General features: G+C 41.2%; 1 protein-coding gene across 7 annotated transcripts in view; it reads left to right on the top strand.

Annotated features, from left to right (window-relative positions):
* Positions 1 to 14,255, top strand: part of arhgef11 (Rho guanine nucleotide exchange factor (GEF) 11) — a 43,886-nt gene that overhangs the window by 10,298 nt on the left and 19,333 nt on the right. For 6 of the 7 annotated variants that reach the window (XM_038292625.1, XM_038292635.1, XM_038292664.1 and 3 more), the window contains 13 exons: positions 4,638 to 4,687; positions 4,775 to 4,832; positions 4,908 to 5,089; positions 5,173 to 5,244; positions 5,332 to 5,436; positions 7,604 to 7,652; positions 8,545 to 8,582; positions 8,674 to 8,766; positions 8,959 to 9,030; positions 9,112 to 9,216; positions 10,826 to 10,924; positions 11,098 to 11,140; positions 11,241 to 11,337. In XM_038292625.1, coding sequence (XP_038148553.1) covers positions 4,638 to 4,687; positions 4,775 to 4,832; positions 4,908 to 5,089; positions 5,173 to 5,244; positions 5,332 to 5,436; positions 7,604 to 7,652; positions 8,545 to 8,582; positions 8,674 to 8,766; positions 8,959 to 9,030; positions 9,112 to 9,216; positions 10,826 to 10,924; positions 11,098 to 11,140; positions 11,241 to 11,337 — 1,063 coding nt within the window. The remainder of the gene's footprint in view (positions 1 to 4,637; positions 4,688 to 4,774; positions 4,833 to 4,907; positions 5,090 to 5,172; positions 5,245 to 5,331; positions 5,437 to 7,603; positions 7,653 to 8,544; positions 8,583 to 8,673; positions 8,767 to 8,958; positions 9,031 to 9,111; positions 9,217 to 10,825; positions 10,925 to 11,097; positions 11,141 to 11,240; positions 11,338 to 14,255) is intronic. The other variant, XM_038292656.1, reaches the window with a different exon arrangement.

Genomic DNA, 14,255 nt, shown 5'->3' on the forward strand with positions numbered 1-14,255 from the left:
GACCCCTATGCCCTCCACGGTGCCTTGTTTAGCACTAATCCAGATGATTGGCCAAATGTAGAGCATGGTGACATAGTTCATTACCTGGTGTTCAGTGAAAACCCTCTGCACACTCTTGAGGAAATGAGAGCGTACAAGGGTCTAGAGGCTCACAACCAGTTCACATCTGGTTGGGTACAAGATGTCGAAGTGATGTACATGAAGGAAATCGCCATCATACGTGGACGGGTGAGTTTTAATAAGATGGTAAAAATGTAAACAATCCGACGCAGGGCTCGCTATGCTAGGTGGCTAACGGCCGGCGGTGCGCGAACAGTTCCAAAGCTACAAGTCCTTGGAGTCTCATGTGCAGTTTACGAATGGATGGGTTCAGGAGCTGCAGCTCATAAAGCCAGCAAACAGTGCTAACCGTTAGTGCTAACAACCACTCAGGCATGTAATGTACTTTTAACTAGCTGCTATGTGTTTCAAAGGTTTGGTTAGTAACGTTAACTGCCAAACCTCCCTAAACCCTCCGGGTTTCTCACATATTTGAGCCTTTTCCCGCTGGTTGAAATCAAGTTAAGGTGAAATTAATCAAATTAAAACACGGCTGAGAGAGGGAGTCCAGTACGCGGTAGTCATAGGCAGTAGTCTGAGTAGCAGCGGCGGAGGCAGTCAACATTGCGGCCACGGAAAGTAATACGTCATGACGCCCAAGCCCTATTATTAATATATTCTTACATGTTTTAAATGCTTGACAGTTAATTACCTGTGACGAAGTGAGCACTGCAGACTCTGGCGTGTTCCAGCTTAACACCGTCCAAATCGGACCTGGATATCCGTGTCAGCCATAGGTGACGGCGTTGTTCAGATAGCTGTTTTGTTTTTTCACATTGATTCACGATTACGGCTGGTATGCGATAGAGCGTTGATCTCCACCTCCACGGGCCGTGCAACCAACAATTACACACGTTTTCACCATTTTTCACTGTCAATACTGCCTAAGGCTGCCACCCAATATGGCGGACGCGCTGAGTAGTCACGTGAGCGTGACGTCAACTGAAAACCCCCTATTGCCTGAGCAGAAGAAAAGGACTAAGTCTAAAGGTCAGGGATAATGTGGGCAGGTTTGGGTCCAAAGCACTGCTGAAACGAAAGAATGTTTAATATTAAAGTCGTGGGGAAGCGGCTGTTCCGACTGTTTCATTTCCGAATTCTCCTGAGTGGTGCCCGACTTTACACAAGTGAATAAATTGAATTTGATTGGTCGATTATCAAGGTGCCAGGATTGTTTTGGCGGAAGGTTTGCAAGCATGTTTGATTGTGGCTGGTTTCTCTGAAGCATCTTCCTAACGAGTTAGCAACTTAGTGCTAGTAGGTTCCCAATGAGAAATTCCATTGGGACCAAGTAGCACTAAATTGGTGACTTAGAAACGACACTGTCAAGGAACGCTATGGACAGAGGCAACATGCAAGAGGAGGAGAGTTTAGTGTCGGAGGTCATGGATGAGTCTCCTCTGTCATCCATTTTTTATTTAGAGGAGGAAAGTGGGGACGAAGTTGTTGTGTTAGAGGACGCCAGGGCGGCAGAAGCTTGGTTTGGTGTAGAAGGCTTACAGCCGTACATGTTTGAGCCCTTGCCTCGCAACGCTGCCAGTTCTGTTAGCTCTACGCCTGCTGAAGACACAGACGTCCATCCCCGTGAACACTGGGACGGAACTCAATGGGAAAGGAAATTATTCTTATTTCAACAGTTGCGTATATTAGCTGCGACATATTAATCAAGATGCTATGACCGAAAAAATAGATTGACAGATGACCGTTGATATATGATTGGCCGAATTTAGGTGTTCAGCCTGACGTATAATTAACTGGCCTGCATAAGATAGCGAAGAAAGAAAAAAAACATTGATTTTATGACAGGATTTTTTTTTAAATAGAAAACCTTTTTATACATTTATATACATTGAGCCAGAATGATTTGACATTTAAATATGATTTCCCTACGACTTTAACATATCTCTGACGTGTCTAGTTTTACTCTCCTGCTGGTTGCTCTTCTCCTGCCTTTTGCTTTCAGTTTTCTTTAATCAGTTCAGTGGATTCAGAGAAACGGAGGGCAGCGGATAAGAAGCAGAATCACAGGTTCCCTCCCCCTTCCTTCTTATCACCCAATTTTTCCTGAGGCTTCAAAGTCCACTGTTTGCAATCCTTATTCCTGCTGAGTTCTATCGCCCCCTGCTGGTGGAAAGCGGGGACAGCAGGAGAGATTTGCCCTTAATGATCCAACATCTTCAGATCAGCTGTTTCTGCATTTATGATCAGACTTATATTAAGATCATCGAGAAGCTGCTTGTTTTATGGAACAAAACAAAAATACAGATTTTTTTTTAACTAACTGGAAGCATTATTATACAGGAAAGGAAAAAAGAGAGAAAGTTGTCAAAGAAAACCTGTTAAGTTACACTTCAGCAAACATTTACACAGCTGTCTGAATGATTGATTATTTTATCAGTTTAGTGCTTTCTTTACTTTAGCTGATGGAATTCCTTTGATCAGTTCTCTTAAAGCTCCTCGGTCTTTTTTCTCTTCTCTTCTTTCAACAGATGCTTATGTTTCCAAACCTTCTCAAATCTGCAAAAAATATTTGTTTTCTTTTTTCTAATTAACTATAGAAAACCCCAAAGTAGAATAAAAAGATTCTTGAAGAAAGGATTTAAACATTTCTGAACATATATCAGGTCATAGTCTTAAACATGCTGCATTCAGGTACAGCTGGGAGATTCAGTTTATTTATTTAGCTCCAATTCACTAGACCTGTGATCTCAAGTCACATTAAGGAAACGATACACTCAGATTGGTTCAAAGTTTCTGTGAAGGAAAACCTGCTGATTGCATCCAGTCGTTCACCTGCATGTTGTCGATGACACTCCAGCAATCCCTCACACTGAGCATGCATGCTGCGACAGTAGAGAGAAAAACTCCCCTTTAACATAAAAAAAACCTCCAGTCTCAGCGTGAGCGGCTTCCTATTAGGGTGTTATTTTGGTAAAACAGCTTTTTAAACCTGGTCTGATTCAGATTTCATTTTTCTAAACCTCCTCACTGCCTTTCTGGTTGTATAAGCTTTGTATTCAGGCAGTGTTAAGGAATCCGAAACTACTTTATTCTTTAAAAAAAAAAAATAAAAAAATACATATACCCACTCAGTTTTTATCCCATTACATTGTTTTCATAATTTTAGGAACATTGTAAATATATTAAAAATTGAAAAAATATTCTTCATTTGCTGATGAATTAAATAAAAACAGCTTCCTGCATAAATTCTGGGTGATCCTGGTCATGTCTGAAGCTACCAGACAAATTTTCTGAAAGTGGTTTAACATCAGTCCGGGGCTTTTTGTCTGTTCACAGTAGAATAACCTATAATTGGATGTTTTAAAGCACCTTTAAAGCCTGTTCTGACCTGGAATGTGATCAGAAGGATCGACCCTCAGGGGCTTAAAAACAGCATCGGTCAGCAGACAGAGGTGCAAAAAACTCCTGGATATATGTGGAAACATTCTCAGAGGAAAAGTCCAGTCCTTTAAAAAACACAATCTATTAAAGATTTCTTCCTTAGAAGAAAAAACCTTAAATTTCACCAAACTGTGACTTTATAAACTGAATGCTTCATCTTCATCATTTGGAGGATTTAGAAGTGAACCTTCTACTTTACAATATGAACTTAAATCCCAACCTTTTTACATTTAATAGCTTTTTACATCCTTCCTGTCAGAAATGAATACTCTTGAACAGTCCCTCTGTCTCTACTCTCAGCCTTCATGTGTTCTTGAAGGCAGATGGAAGAGAAGCTAAATACTTCAGCAGGTTCCTCCTGTACTTTTTTTGTATTATCTTTAAATGTCCCAGAGTTCAAACGAAGAACAAATTCCACCAGAAAAATATCAAATAAACCAAAGAAATGATAAAAAAGAGCAAAATAGACGATGTCGAGCGATGTAGCAGACTGGTTTCCATGTGCTGTTGTAGAATGGCATAAATATATCCTGATTTTTTGTGTCCCTCCTGCTTGGTTACTTTACCTGATGTGGTGCCTTCAGGAAGCTTTTCAAATGGACCAGAGTTCAACAACATGGAGGTTCTGGGTTTCCTGTCATCCTTTTTTAGTTCGCTTCCAAATAAACTCTAATTTAAAGTGATGTCCAGAAAATGTCTACAATGGGTTTGGTTTGAACATAAATGTGACCTGAGCACATTTAACTCCCCATCTGCTCCTGATAGAATACTTAGTCTCCATCGGATCCCTCACTGGAACCAGCGGTCGGTTCTCTGAGCTCCTCTCAGAAGGAGGTTCTGTTCCAACTACAGATGTTCAGAAAGTTTGATTCCCTTTGAAACATAAGTGTCAAATGATATCAAAGCAACTGAAGGTGTGAAGTGTTTAAGCATTCCTCTCTAAAGCAAAGTTCCTCTTCCAGTCTGGATGTCGGCTTCAAGTCGGTAACACATCTTTAAACAATGAGGTCACATATTTTATTTCTTTCCTAAAGTGAATCTGTCTGAACGGCGTGAGAAATTCAGGCGTGGCGTTTAGTTCCTAAAATACATAAACCTTTCTCCTCCAGCCCTGACATGTCTGCTCTCTCCTCCAGGTGGCGCTGCAGTCAAAGCCGGGGTGCAGGAGGGGGACCGGATCATTAAGGTCTGCTTTGCTCCCTCTGATGCAGGTTTTCTAACTAAACGCTGACCTCCTGATCTCAGTGTGATTGTGTCCATCTCCTCCTGTCAGGTGAACGGCTCAGTGGTTTCCTCCATGACTCATCAGGAGGTGGTGAAGCTCATAAAATGTGAGTTTGATGCCAGATTCACTCTGTTTTTAAAGCGTTTATATCTTTTATTGAGCTCCTCCTTTTGTCCTCCAGCTGGGCCGTATGTTGCTCTGACGCTACAAGGACCGGCCTCCTCAGCATCCTCTGTTCCCCTGGAGCCCCTTCCTACAGACGCTTCACCCAGTCAGAGGTCTTCCCTGGCTGGGGAGGGTCAGCCCCCTCCACCCCCACCTCTACCGCCATCCCAAAGAATCACTGGACCCAAACCGCTACAGGTGAGCTGAAGCTCAGACAACGAGGAATTAAAAAAAGGACGGAACCATCATGTTTCTCTAAAAATGTCTCTGTGTGTCTGTAGGATCCAGAGGTGCAAAAACACGCATGTCAGATACTCAGGAAAATGTTGGAGCAGGAGGAGGCCGAACTCCAGGTAGGATTTCAGACCAACAGGTCTTCATTATGTTAATGTTTAGAAGCTTTGTTCCGTTTAATCCGTCTGAACTTTACTGTTCGGAAGGACTTGATGGACCAACAGCTGAGGAACCCGTCGCCGTCGCTGGAGGAGCGGATAGAGAGCGCCAAGAGGAGAGCTCACCAAGTCAGGGTCAAGATCCAGAATCAGGTGAGTGGACTGAGGCCTTCCTGCTGCGAGGAAACTAACAAGAAAGATTCAAAGTAACGAATAATATCAGGAGGCGTTCGATCATTTTTGCAACATTTTGGTATTTTTCTATCCTTCCCTGAGTGAGATCATCTCCTAGGGTCAGCAATCTGCAACGTTTAAAATCCACAGAAACTATTTTATAATCAGTCCAGCTAATAAAACTCATTTAGAGCCACAAAAATTGTCTTTTCACTGCAAAAATTAGGAAATAAGTAAAAAAAAAATCTTAAATTAAGTATATTTACCCTTAATTTGAGTAAATAAAGATTTGTCAATAGAATGAGTATTTTTACTAATTTAGATAATATGCCACTGAAATAAGACAATGCAGTTTTTTTTTTTTGGCAAAGTAACTTAAGAACGAATTCACTTATTCTAAGAAAAAAATGGCATATATATATATATACACACTCACCGGCCACTTTATTAGGTACCCCATGCTAGTAACGGGTTGGACCCCCTTTTGCCTTCAGAACTGCCTCAATTCTTCATGGCATAGATTCAACAAGGTGCTGGAAGCATTCCTCAGGGAGTTTGGTCCATATTGACATGATGGCATCACACAGTTGCCGCAGATTTGTCGGCTGCACATCCATGATGCGAATCTCCCGTTCCACCACATCCCAAAGATGCTCTATTGGATTGAGATCTGGTGACTGTGGAGGCCATTTGAGTACAGTGAACTCATTGTCATGTTCAAGAAACCAGTCTGAGATGATTCCAGCTTTATGACATGGCGCATTATCCTGCTGAAAGTAGCCATCAGAAGTTGGGTACATTGTGGTCATAAAGGGATGGACATGGTCAGCAACAATACTCAGGTAGGCTGTGGCATTGCAACGATGCTCAATTGGTACCAAGGGGCCCAAAGAGTGCCAAGAAAATATTCCCCACACCATGACACCACCACCACCAGCCTGAACCGTTGATACAAGGCAGGATGGATCCATGCTTTCATGTTGTAGACGCCAAATTCTGACCCTACCATCCGAATGTTGCAGCAGAAATCGAGACTCATCAGACCAGGCAACGTTTTTCCAATCTTCTATTGTTCAATTTCGATGAGCTTGTGCAAATTGTAGCCTCAGTTTCCTGTTCTTAGCTGAAAGGAGTGGCACCCGGTGTGGTCTTCTGCTGCTGTAGCCCATCTGCCTCAAAGTTCGACATACTGTGCGTTCAGAGATGCTCTTCTGCCCACCTTGGTTGTAACGGGTGGTTATTTGAGTCACTGTTGCCCTTCTATCAGCTCGAACCAGTCTGGCCATTCTCCTCTGACCTCTGGCATCAACAAGGCATTTCCGCCCACAGAACTGCCGCTCACTGGATGTTTTTTCTTTTTCGGACCATTCTCTGTAAACCCTAGAGATGGTTGTGCGTGAAAATCCCAGTAGATCAGCAGTTTCTGAAATACTCAGACCAGCCCTTCTGGCACCAACAATCATGCCACGTTCAAAGTCACTCAAATCACCTTTCTTCCCCATACTGATGCTCGGTTTGAACTGCAGGAGATTGTCTTCACCATGTCTACATGCCTAAATGCACTGAGTTGCCGCCATGTGATTGGCTGCTTACAAGTTAAGTGTTAACGAGCAGTTGGACAGGTGTACCTAATAAAGTGGCCGGTGAGTGTGTATATATATATATATATATATATATATATATATATATATATATATATATATATATATATGTTTGTTTTTTTTGCAGCATTTTAAGAGAGAAAAAATATCATAAATATCCACAAAAGATTTGTTCTTTCGTAATGATCACCACACCATTTCAAATCTTTGAAATGTAGGGAAAAAAAGTACAAAAAAAGAATAAAAGCATTTTAATGGACTGCTGAAATGTTTGCAGAAAAAGGAAAAAAAAAGAAATCCCTGCTTAGAAAGTTAAAAAACAACATATCTGTTATATTTAAAGTCCTTTTATTTTTAGAAAAACCATTTGTCAATGCAGAGGATGCTAACCAGCATTGTTTAGCATCTAATTTTTCCAAGGATCTTCATCATTTTATAGCCAAGGTGATGAAGAGTGTTTAAAGAGCCACAGGTAGCAGATCTCTGTCCTGGATTATTATGGGATGGCTGCTTGTTGAGTTGATCACTTCCTGTTTCTTTTTCAGGAGGGAACGAGGTCAGAGTTCGTCACAAGCTACATCCAAGCAGGAGAAGGTTTGTCTCTGCCCTTTTGCAAATGCTTTTAGAAAAAATGAGACTTAACAGTTTAGCTTAGCACCTTTAAAAAAGTGTTCACACCCTTTGATCTTCTCCAAGTTTTTCTGGGATTTTCCAGCACGGAGCAGTGATTAAACGGAACGAGAAAGATGTGCTGTTATAAAGATGCTTCTGCCATTATGTGCTGCTGCTGCTGCTGTGTTCAGGAATATCAGCCATTCTGGTCTGCTGTGATCAAATCAGCACCTCGCACACATTGTCTTCATTATTGGATCAGACTACAGACAGCTTCTTTAACCGATGATTATCCTGTTATTCTGGGTCAGTTTCTGTAATGGACCACTGATAGTTGTCCTGGCAACAGACTCTGAGCCCTGGATCTCTGCAGCTCCTCCAGTGTTACCATGGCAGCTGCTCTGACTCATATTCTCTATCGGATCATTAACATCTTGGTAGATCTGCAGCCCTGTGGTCGTCTTTTTATTTTAGGTGATTTTTGAAAAGGTTTCTGTGAAACGTTCAAAGCTCAGCTTATTCTTAATCAACTTAAAGCTAATTTAACAGCTCTTCAGCGTCTCTCTGTTGCGTCTGATGTTTTTCTGGTATTCATGAAGCAGTTTGTTTTTTAACAGACCTCTAAGGGTTTATTTTAGTGATTGAATTAAACACTAAGCACCTCTATGTTTGTTAATTAGCTGGTATGAGGCCTGCAGGTTGTTTTTAGGGATCAGAGTCGACACATTTCAACCTAACTTAAGTCTTTAATTATTTCCAATCCGATCTCAGTGGAGCGCATTAATAATCGTAAAATGTTTAAGGGGTGTGAATACTTTAGTTAAATGTTAAATAGTTAAAATGTTTTCTAATGAGGCGTCCTGTTCCTCCACAGGACGGCTGTCCATGGACTCGAGTGAAGGAGACCCGGAGGTGAGCTTGTCTGTCCAATCAGAGCAGAGTCTGTTGGTGCATGTGATCGTCCACTCATCCCGTTCCCCTTCATCCTCCCTCCCCCCCCCAGCCCTTTGAGACTCCCAACTCCTCCCCCCCATCACCATTCAGGACCCCCCATCACCGCCGCCAGAACTCGGACACACACGGCCTGTCTGACACGGTGAGATGGACACACATCCGCCGCCATGTTTCCTTCTCCTTCATTTTTCTCATTCGTCTTTTCCACATTTTTATAACAATAGATCTACGTTCTCAGTCTTTCCTGTTTCCTGCATGTTAGCAATAAATAAACGAGTAGTTGTGATGTTTCAGCCATTTAAACGACATCTTTATTCATCTGTTTCTATCACAGGGTGGAAAAGCGCAGATCATCAGCCCTGAGGAGGTGGATGATGATGATGTTGATGGCTACCGCTTTAACGAGGTCTGGGTCTTTTAATTGAACCTGTCTGATCCTGTAGCTGCTTTTCTGTCTTCCTTCATGTTATTTTTCCTGTGTTTATAGATGGACAGTCCTTTCCAGGACATCGAGTTGTTAAAGTCCCGACCGGCACACATGACGGTCTTCATGAGATACGTTTTCACCCAGCTGCTGGACCCCAACCCTCTGGTCAGCTAAGATTTAGGCCGTTTCTCAATATGTGTACTTGTGCGTTCTCGTGCACTCGTGAAACGTCCTCAGCCTGTTCCAATTCACAAGGGCAAGAAGGCCGAGAACAGACAAAGTCCCCGGATGTTGTTCTCGCCCCTCCCTATTTACCCAGCATGCATCAGAGCAGATTTGTCCATTCTTCAAATTGACAGCAGTCCCAGCATGCACTGCGGCTTTAGAAGCTTTCAATGGAGCGCTCCATTGAATGTTAAAATCTCTATTTTCTGTTGTTCAATAAAAGAAAGTTTTAAGATCATTTGAGGCGAGAACATTATACATCTAAGCGTCACTATATGGCTCATTTACCAATTTAATGCGTAATTTAAAAAAGAAAATTCCGAAGTTGAGAGGACTGTGGCAACCAGCCGACCTCTGAGGCTAACGGCAGCTAGGGCTAACGTTAGCCCGTCTTCATCAGCCCTATCTTGGCATAGCCGTGTGTGAAGGACCGCATGCTCTGATGGCAATTTTATTGTTTTATTTGGCAAAATGTTGATTTGTTTTGTGTTTATCTGATCAATTATTATTCCCCCACTAAATAAAAAAAAACAGAATTTATTAATATCTAGAGACTAAAAATAATAGGAGGTGAAATGCAGCTCTACACGAGTTGAGCATGTGTTGACTTCATCAGCAGCTTCTGTTCCGGTTGACCCATATTTATGCTGCATGCTCCCGTTCTCCCAGAGTTCAGACTTTCCTGTGTTCTTCTAAAGAACATACTTGTCGAGGACATGAGTCTGTACTCACGTTCTTGTGAACTGAGAAACAGCCCTAGTCTCTCTGGGTTTAACTGCCCAGTCATACCTTACATGGTCTCGGCTCCGCAACATAATCTGGTTTAAACAGGAATTCAAATAAACCAGAACCCCACTGAGTGTCCAACATCGTCAAACCTCTGCTGCCGTGCATTTTTTAACTTTCAGCTTTCTTTTAATTTATCTTAGATTATATTCTAAATTACACTTTTCCTGACCTTCTTGCAAAAAATGGATTACCTTTGATAAACAACAGTTATCAGATCAGTTCTAGTTTTTTTACTGTTATTCTTTTTTTTATCCTCAGTGATGTTTAGTGTGTGTTTTGCACCGAGGCTCTGGAATAACTTGCCTTGGCATATTAGATCAGCTTAAAACCCTCAAAGGCTCCTTTGAGGGTTTTAAATCCTCTTTAAAATCACATTTCTTCTTCCTGGCTTTTAATCATGTCTAAGTGGACATTTGGCAAACTTTTATTTTAAATTTTATTTTATTCTAAAATGTATTTTAATTAAAACATTTATCCTATTCTATTTTTATGTGTTTATGTATTTTAGCCTTCAGTTTTTATCTTATGTTCCACTTGTAGCACTTTGGTCAAGCCCTGCTTGTTTTAAATGTGCTTTATAAATAAAGTTTGAGTTAAGTTGAGTTGTTTTCTGCTATGGTTAGAATTAGGCTATGGTAAGCTGTGTTTGTATTTTATCACTCCTCACCGCCACTTTGATGTACAGCTGGATGGTGAAGATCTCTGGGGATAAACTAGGATCTTTTTTCTTATATTCCTGTTATTGTTCTTTCCTCCACAGCTGTTTTATCTGTCTGTGGAGGCGTATTTAGGCTCCAGCCCTAAAGACGCTCGGGCGCTCGCCCCTCAGATCTGCTCCCACTTCCTGGACCCAGACGCTGTATGTAGCCATCTTCTACTTTACTGTATGAACTAATGTTTGTTTGGTAATAAGTAAATGGAGTTTGTAGAGATTGATGTTAGTTTCTTTTCATTAATTGCTAAAATCGATTCAACCAGTGACATTTTTTATTGTTGAAGGTAAACTGTTTCATTGAAATGATTTTCTTCCAGCCTTTGAAAATCAGAGTGAAAGAGGAATATCTAACAGATATTGGTGAGACACCTGAAAGCCTCATGAATAATCGGATATATCTCCGTGTTTGTTTGGTGTCTAGTTTTTTTGTCATATTATTAATGAGCCTTCCTCCTTACAGAGAATCGCCTCCACGCCCAGGAGGACATCAGAGGGCCTCTGTCTGAGCTGCAGCAGCTGGTGCTGCCAGACATCCAGGAGCTGATACAAGACTACAGGTAGGAGACGCTAAATGCTGCTCGTTCTCCATCCAAAACACAGTTTAACTCCACAACATATAAATCTTTAAAATTTTTGCCTTTTTTTTAACCACTGTTAATTTTGACCCTTTATACAAACATCAATCTGTTAAACATTCACTTAAAAAGCTGTAGATATTTCTATTAAAGCTCTTTAGCTTTTTCGAACTCCATCTGTTTAAAACCTCACTCTGAATTTTCCTTTGAGCTTCATTTAGTCCGACTTTTTAAATACTGAATTAGATTCAGAGACAGAGAAAACTGACTGAGTTGAAGGAAACTCAACATTAACCGTTTATTCTTCAGCTGTGCTTCTTCTCTAATATGATCTTTGACATTGTTCCTAGAATATGAAACTAACAAATGTTGATTTAATTAATCTGGAATTAAAGATGATTTAGAAGCGTTTATAACATGTTTCTAAACAAAGTGAGGTTTAATGATAATATGGTTAAAGGTGTTTTACAGTGTTTGCTTTGATCTGTTCAAGGTTTAAGATGCGGTACTGCTTGAAATATTAAAACAACGAGCAATCGGATCAAAACATTATCATTCGACCTTTATTTTTGAAAAATCTGTAGATAGAAATGAACCAAGAAACCTGCAAAGGACAAGAAATCGCTGATCTCCAGCTTACCGTATTTTCACGACCATAAGTCGCACCGTACTAAAAGGTGCACTCTCAGTTATGTGTGCCATTTCTGTATTGAACACACACATAAGGCGCACCGGACTATAGGGCGCGGGTTTTATATACGTATTATACATATTATGTACATGTCCTCTACTACATTTAAATACCTCTACTGCATATTTAAAAATAGAGCGGGAGCAAAACTGAGTATGATTGTGCTTTATTCATGTATTTATTACAAAGTAGTAATCAAACCTGGGAGCTGGCCGTGAGACATTCCTACTGACATCGCACCGCTGGTATGTGGGGGTCTGAGCGGCACCGACAGAACTTATATTAGAAGGCAGGATGATAATCTGGATTAACTGACTGCAATGATTAAGTTTTCAGGTGGATTTTCTCACTTAAAAAATATTAAAACTACTTTACTCCCACTGATCACAGAAAATATATCTGCAGGGTGTATTTATTACAAAGTATTATTCAAACCTGGGAGCTGGCCGTGAGACAGACACATCGCTGATGACACAGGGCTGTGATCACTCCTCTGAAACAGTTTATTACGCATAAATTAACTTAAAATCCTGAAATCTGCCTACAGAATATGTTCGCTTTTATTCTCCTATTATCCTTTTATAATCCTTTAGATTATTTAGATGAAAAACACCTGCCAGCCGCCGCGGTGAACCCAGGGGCAACGCGGCCCAGAGGCTGCTGCTGAATTAAGTTTTCAGGTAGAAAAAAATAGAGAGGGAGCAAAACTGAGTATGATTGTGCTTTATTCATGTATTTATTACAAAGTATTAATCAAACCCATCAAAGTCATCATCCTCTGTTTCTGAATTAAACAGCTGCGCTAAATCAGACATGCCAATTTCCCCTTCTTCGCTGTCAGAGTCACTTTCCGTGCCGGCCGGCTCCTTGGAAATGATGCCGGCTTTTGCGAAAGCTTGAACAACAGAGCCAGCAGACACGTTAGTCCAAGCATCAAAAATCCATCCGCAAACGGTGGCGTAACTTGCCCGGCGCTGCCTGCCACTTATCGTGGAACTATTCTGCCGGCAGAATATGTTCGCTTTTATTATCCTGCTGCCTGCAGTTTAGATTGTACCAGTTAGTTCTGACTCGTGGCTGAAGCAGCTTTGCTGCTCTGCCTGCGCGGTGCAAAAGTGTGTCTGACGCGCGTTGGGCGGAGCTACTCTATTCTTTCTCTGCCTTGCAGCTATATTTGCTGTCTAGCAGCAAAACTTCAATTTTTCCATCTCGAGCAGCAGCAGCACATTGGCGGCGCGTCAGATGCTTAAACGCTCCCGATGCGCCGAACCTTCTTGCCATAAAAACGCCCTGCGGGACGTTTTGCTGCGCCTATACGCGCGTCAACTATTGACTTTGCATGTAAACTCGCTGCTTCTGCTACATCTGCTGCGTCCATTTCACACCGATGTCGAGAGGTTGAATAACAGTAAGCACAGCAATTTGTTTCACCATGTTTTTCCACATAAGCTGTGAGATGGGCGCGCATGGAGTCACAGATTAACAGAGATGGTGATGAGTGTTAAAAAACCACCTGGTCTCCTTACATTCACCTCCCTCAGCCACTCTTTCATCATCTCCTCAATGAGGAGATGATGAGTTCTGCATGGTGCATGGTGGTCTCAGAAGTCCGCAGTAACAACACATAGGGGGCACCGCACCAAAGGGCGCGCCGCACATTTTGAGGGAAAAAGACGTTTATATGTGCCTTATAGTCGTGAAAATACGGTAATTTTCTCTGGTTAAAAAATCTAATAAAATGCAGCCGAGTTGTGCCTATTGTTTTTTTTTTTTTTTTGTTGATGAAAAGTCATTTACAATTTTCTCCACACTCCAAACTGAATTTTAATTCTGATTTTCTGCCACACTAAAGTTCTTTATATGTTTTGCTCCAGGATGTTAATGTTTCATAGCCTTGAATAAAGGTGACTCAAAGTCAGCTTTCATTAGCAGCTTATTTAAAAAGAACCATTAGAAAGACTACATGTGTGAGAAATTATTTAAAACAGAAACTAATGTCTACAAAAATGTGACACATTTGTGATTCAGACTGTGAGAGAGAGAGAGCAGGATTTTTAGCAGATAACAGGAAGGCTGTGTGAAGTTTAGTAGAAATGCTGTTTTGTTTTTTTGTGTGCTTTTTTATGTTTTAGCATCCGTCTTCAATAATTTTAGTCAGAAATGTTGTCAGCCTTTTAGGAATATCTAAGCAGAGTTTTACATCTACAGG

Source organism: Cyprinodon tularosa, unplaced genomic scaffold, assembly GCF_016077235.1.
Source record: "Cyprinodon tularosa strain WSP-4 unplaced genomic scaffold, ASM1607723v1 ctg1089, whole genome shotgun sequence".
NCBI lineage: Eukaryota > Metazoa > Chordata > Actinopteri > Cyprinodontiformes > Cyprinodontidae > Cyprinodon > Cyprinodon tularosa.